General features: G+C 41.6%; 1 protein-coding gene across 1 annotated transcript; it reads right to left on the bottom strand.

Moving 5' to 3' along the window:
* Positions 1 to 232: 232 nt before the first annotated feature.
* FGF4 (fibroblast growth factor 4) lies at positions 233 to 4829 on the bottom strand. Its single transcript, XM_039537447.1, has 3 exons — positions 4414 to 4829; positions 2849 to 2952; positions 233 to 711 (listed from the first exon to the last, which is right to left on the bottom strand). The coding sequence occupies exons 1-3, from the start codon at positions 4721 to 4723 to the stop codon at positions 535 to 537; spliced, it is 591 nt and encodes a 196-aa protein (XP_039393381.1). The 5' UTR covers positions 4724 to 4829; the 3' UTR covers positions 233 to 534.
* Positions 4830 to 6469: the final 1640 nt, after the last annotated feature.

Here is a 6469-nt window from a genome sequence, read left to right as displayed (position 1 = left end):
TAGCAACACTGCACAAAGGAGGTCAGACATTGTATGTTCCTACAAGCTAGCATCAGAACTGAGAAAGGTTTGCACAGCTCATTTTCAAAGACTAAGACCTTATCTGGTGGTGATGGGTTAAAAAAACCCAAACAAATACGTGTACACCAACAAACACTGTACAACACACAAACAGTGCAAAACATTGTAATATAGGAATAGAATTTCACTTGTTTTAAAACACATAATAGCAGCACACCTGTGATAAATTTAAAAAAGTTAAATAAACCACAAAGCAGAAGTCTTCTACAGTTGCACCATCAAATGAAATAGCTTGGGTTGGGTTTTTTGTTTGTTTGTTTGTCTGTTTGTTTTTAGAAATAAAAAAAATCAGAACTATAAATAATTTTGTGGCAATATATACAGACTTAAATAATTAATTTAAATATCTTACACCTAGTCTTGCATAAAACTCTCCAATAAAAGTGCACCATGTTTCCCCCAAGCGTGGCTTGTCTCTTCCCCTGTGCTGAGGTAGGTCTGAAGGAAGATATCTCAGATTCTAGGAAGAAAATGTGTCACTGTCATTGTGGGAGACACTTTGTTGCCTTTCTTTGTTCTTCCATTTTTGCTCAGAGCTATGTACATGCCAGGGTAAATCCTGGACTCGTAAGCATTGTAGTTGTTCGGCAGGAGAATCTCTTTGAATTTACACTCATCGTTGAAATGGGTCTGAAATGCAAAGGAGGAGGAAGGGGGGAGGAAATATTAAACATCAGGTCTGGAAATATTATTACCAACAGGTGTAGGCCTGATGAAGGGAAATGCACAGCTGATTTTTTTCCCCTAGTGATCTTTTGAAAAGAGACTCCCATCCCATGGAGACTCCAGATGGCCCATCAGAAACCATGGATTCATTAAGGGTTTTAAAATCCAGATCAATCAGATGTGTCCAAAGAGGCTACGAGCATCTAGTAGCCTGTCTACACAACCATGGAAACATGTCACATTTTAACACAGCTGGCAATGCAGCTTGTATAAATTCAGGGCAAAATTCTGTTGCTTTCCTCAGGTAGGTCTATTCAATCAGACTTTTCCCATTAGCGAGGATCAGGATTTTGACTTTCAGTCCTTACATTGAAGTCAATGGAAGTTTTGCAGGATATAACCTTCCTTCAAGTCACCTTATTTAAATAATAGGCCCATTGATCTTTCTGACATTAAATAGATTACATTTAACATCTACAGAAATCCTTGGCTTCCAAAAATATTAGCTGCACCTCCAACAATACATTGCCTAGGATATTTCAGAGCTCAAGACCCTCTAAATATTGGCAAAATGTTTTGATAGGACAGAGGAAAGAATTTTAAAGGTACCCAGAACATTTCAACACTGACAGTATTTCCTGCTTGATCTTGAATGAGAAATTTGGATCCGTTGATGCTAACCGACCAGGAAAGCAAACTGATTTGAAGGTAAGGCAAGGGCACTCTTTCTTTGCAAGTGAAATAATTTCTTATGTGGATACAAAGGGAGGCAGGTGCTTTTCCTGGATACAGATACTAGCACAGTATTGGGCTGGCATTGATAGGTACTAAAGCAACTAATGGGATTATCTCTATTATTAATTTTAAGCACTAGTTTTTGTAAATCAGGGCTCGACCTGCTAGAGTTAAATCTGCACTGGAGATTAAAATACCCAGGGCACACAATGCAGCCAAGAGTCCTGCTTGATGTCCCTATTAGAGATGATGACAGAGGAGCTGTTGTACTTTGAAGGCCTGATACTGCTTCAACTGGAGTCAATAGCAAAATGGCCTCTTGACTGCACTGGTGCAGGATCAGGCCTTAAACCAGTTACTTTGTATATTCATGATCTCATTCAGGCAAAATGCCCATTCACTTCAATTAGAGCTTTGCTGGAGTTAAGGCGTGCAGGATTGGGCCCATGTGTGACCAAAACCCCTTCAAAATGAATGTGGAAAGACATAAAACAGAGAAGTAATTGATAGAGAAGTCAGTTTGAAAGCAGAATTCTACATACAGGATCATAGGACAGAAATGATGCTGGCCGCAGAAACTTATGCAAAGGGGAAGGCAACAAGCAGAGGGAAAGTTCTAAGTGACCTGAAACAAGACTTGTATTATTATTTTCAGCACTAAGTGGGTTTAAAAAATGAAATCCTGTCCCCTATTTGTTCCCAAAATCCAACGTAAAAATGCAAGACTCACTTTCATTCTGGCTGAACAGATCAAATTTGTTTTTAAAAAGAGGGAGTTTTGATGACTATCTATCCATCATCAGAGCAGAGTGTCAGTTCTGCAGCATTTACAAAGAGTGATCAGGGTAGGTATTGATTTGTGATGTCATCAAAGATTACAAAAAACACACGTGGGACACAAATTAAAGTTCCCTCAGAGAAACTGAGCAGATATATATGCCTGATTGAAGCTGTTCCTATTTGGAGAGCTTTATTATTTAATTACTTAATTAAATTAATTAATTATTATGCAGACTAACTTGTGGTATTGCCCAACAAAATGATGACTGTGTTTGCAGAGAAACTTGCAATATGGGTGGTCCCTGGCTGAGTGACTTTTACACCAAGGAGGATAGTAAGTACATCTAGTGGCTAGAAATGCAAAGAATGGAATTTACATGAAAGGCACTACACCAGTAGCATCTCTGCACAGTACACCTTCCATTCACAGTAAAACAGAGTGCTTCAAGAGTGTCCTGTCTTCGATGAGCAATGCAGTGTAGGACTGGGGATTGGGCAATTTAAATCCAAAAACACCACAGGCGCTCTTCATCGCGGATTGATATGGTCATGTAGCCAGTCACTCAGTATCTCATATGCTACTTACAGATCCATAGAGCTTGCCTTTGCTATTCATGGCTACGAAGAGTCCACTTTTAACACCAAATAGGCTCACCACTCCTCTTTCCACTGGAGAAATTTCAAGCAGACCTATGGTGAAAAACGATGCATAAGGAGTCACACACAATATAAATACATGTATTAACCTTATTATGGGTCCATTTAACAGGAACAGTGGCCATATCAAACCTATGCCTTCCAATTAAGGCTAAATCGTGATTATTTGCCTAACATCACTGACATGCTTCTATATGTGGCTTCACAGTTACTTCCTTGATGAACCAGTTTTTAAAACTTTTCAAGATGATTATGTGTGTTAGGTTTCCTCCTGTGCTTTAAAGACTGAAACCCGCTCCCATTCAGTGGCTAGATAACGTCTAATAAAACAGCTCTTTAAGAAATAAAAACAACCCCGATATTTTAAATGGGAACGAGGAATCTCACTCACTGCCCAGTTTAAAATAAGTAACAATAAGTTTGTGGCAAATCAAACATTTGTCATCATGCTGTTTATAACCCCAAATCCTATTGTTTCAGTTGGGTATCAGATAAAGTCGTGGGGCCAAGGGGTTAAGTCACTAACAGATGCTTTTCTATTGGACTGTGCTAACGTCTGAGAGTTGCTTTTGACTCAGGAATCCCAATTTACTGTTTGAAAACCCGGGAGTGGGGGAGGAACACCCTGCATGCTGTGGTGCTGAGCATCCAGATGCTGACGTGGGCAGAACACCTGATTCTTTTCGACAGCAGGAAAAATATTGCTTTAAGCAATTCTATCCATACATAGTAGCCTCCTCCATAAATCGCTCCCAAGCAAGCAATCAGAGCCCTGCAGTGCCATTATTTTTAAAACAAGTCCTTGGGGGGCGGAGGAAAGGACATGAACAAAAAGATTTTCCCTGATTGATTTCCAATGCTCATGCCACTTAAGCATATGCATATGGACTTTCAAACCCAAGGCTCTGGGACTGCTAGCTAAGCACTTTTTTACTTAGTAACCTTGTGTCTTCAGCAGGATCAATGCCACTTATTTGAGGGACTTGATAACCCAATTCAAACCTGATCTTAAGGAAGTCAGTCGATGCAGCTTGAGTTTGACCATGCATTCTTAGGACCGACTTTCAGCTGACTTTGGAAAGCTTTCTATAAGCCGCTCACAATACCTAGGTAACCAGCTGCAATAATACTTTTTCCCTCTAAAGGGGCCCTTGTGTGTTTCTGTGCAGAAGGCTCTAATATACAAAGTGCAATACACGCTGGGAAAGCGAATCTATTTTCCGAACAGGGCACCAAGGAGGAAAAGTGCCAATAAAACCAAGTGCCCTTCAGCTGATCCCCGCCGCCGCACCCCCCTGCCCCCCACCGCACACCTTTTCCAAAAATTACAGAGCCCCACGAACCCTCCTAGAAGGGGAGCTTAGGAAAGTCACCAGCTGAAATGTCAGGAATCAGGTGAGATGCACTTCGAGGTGCCAAAAAACCCCTGTCATAACCCCCCCCCCGGAAATTGACAAGGTGGGGGAAATAAATAATAATAATAAAGCAACTTGCTGTATCGATTTTCGTTGTGAATCCCGTTGATTCTGCCGTCTGGCAAGACCTGGATGTGAAACCCGATGCCTACGTTACAGTAGAGACGTCGCAGCCTCTTGATGCCCAGCAGATAGTCACCGTCCCGGCTGATCTCTTTCCTCTCCCCCGGGAGCCTGGCCATGGAGCGAGAGAAGAGAGTCTCCCAGCGCCACTCCAGGGTGTCGTTGTGCTGGGCAGAGAAAGGAACGCAGCGCACCACCCAAGGCGAAAGCAGTCCCAGGAGCAAGATTGGCAAGAAGGCCGAGGGGAGAGTCATCCTGATCAACATGGGCAGCACACGTGGTTAGAAGGGAGTCAATTGCTCTAAAAATACACTCGCCTCGGAGCTCCCACTTTATACTTAGATCAAAGAAAAAAAAGGGGAAGAAGTAGCAAAGGAGGGATCCCAATAGCTCAGTCACCAAAGGAGCTGTGGTTTCCCTGGTCAGGTTGCATGGGGAAGAAATCCTGTGAGCAAGGGGAGAAAAAGCTGGGGGGATCGACTCAGCTGAATCTTATTCTGAACTTGATCTCAACTCCAGAAGTTGTCTGAAGTGGTGATCTTCTTCTATAGCTGCTCAGCCATAGCGCTTTAGCCCTAGCCACGATATTTATATATCCATGTGCGTTACATCACCACCTACCGCTCTTTGCTGCAGCGTTCAATCCAGTTTAACAGAAGTCAGATTATCACCCCTAGATGCTAAACAACTTCGAATCGTGTCTTGAGGGGAGAGGCAGACGAACATTTTTTTCAATTAGCAGGAAAGGACAACTTTAAAAAAGAAAATGTCACATTTTGCGTTCATCACATGCAGTCTTTCTTTTTTTCTTTCTTTCTTTCTTTCTTTCTTTCTTTCTTTCTTTCTTTCTTTCTTTCTTTCTTTCTTTCTTTCTTACAAATGCTAATGCAGGACACAAAAATCAAAGAATGCCCAACACGCTTTTCCCTCAACACAATGTCTGACTTTGTGGAAATCTGTGGAATTTCGGCTTTTGCTGTATCCAGGCGACATGGTTTACAGTTTGCTGGATGCAAAAAAATTCCCTTCATTAAAAGCCAAAATAGTTGTTGCATGGGAGGTTTAAGAAATGAAAAATGAAAGAACTGAGAGGGCGGGGGGAGAGCAAGCATTTATTAAACCAAAGGGCTAAGTCTTTAATACAGAGGAAAACACTTAAAGAGGCAAAAGACATTCGAAAGTAAAAGTAACTTTTTGGATTCTAAGTGTCCCTTTAAGAAATCGGAATACATTGCATTGCTTCAGAGTTTAGGACAATGCAGAATTCAAAACTGGTTACAAATATTGAATGGTATTTTAGTGATGCAGCTGATTTCTAATCTCTTCACATTCATTTAGGTATTGCAGTGTTGTCTCAATGATACAGGTGATTTCCGATCTTTGAATGTGATATATTCACTCCTTGGAATCATTTCCCTGCATATAATATTAACACAATATTCAAAATGAGGGGAGCAGACGGTTTGAGTTAATAAACCTGTACTGTTTTAATAAGGGCAAGTCACAAAGGCTCGGTTACCCGCCTTAGCCTCGTCCTAGGTCTTTTTCGATGTCTTCAGAAACAAACAGGTGGGAGGATGTCAGAACAATTTTGGATGGCTCTGAATTAATATGCAACAGAAAAAAGTTGTTTGTGACTCAGCTCTTTTATAGCCCCGAGGACAGTTTAGTCTTTTTCACGCCAGCAAGCACTCCTGCTGTTCCAGCAAGAGATGCGAGAGGAAAGAGAATTGCCCCGAGCCAGATGACAGCTCACCTAGGTGCGAAAATCTCTGACCTTCGCTAAACCTAAGCAAACGTTAGATGATGTCCTTTTTTCCTTTTGTGAGATGCACGCATATTATTGAGTGTGTGGCAGGTCCCAACCAAGTCCTTTCTCTCTCCTTGGCCCTCGGGATTGTCAGGAGAGGTCTTTAGGGAGACACGGTGCGTGAGGTAAAGATATTACCTCACCCACCTTGTCTAATATCCCGGGATCGACAGGCTACAACAACATGGCAAACAGGACTGAG

This window comes from Mauremys reevesii, linkage group 4, assembly GCF_016161935.1.
Source record: "Mauremys reevesii isolate NIE-2019 linkage group 4, ASM1616193v1, whole genome shotgun sequence".
In the NCBI taxonomy this organism is placed as follows: Eukaryota; Metazoa; Chordata; order Testudines; family Geoemydidae; genus Mauremys; species Mauremys reevesii.
Note: the sequence above shows the minus strand (reverse complement) of the source record. Positions and strands in the feature narration are given on the sequence as shown.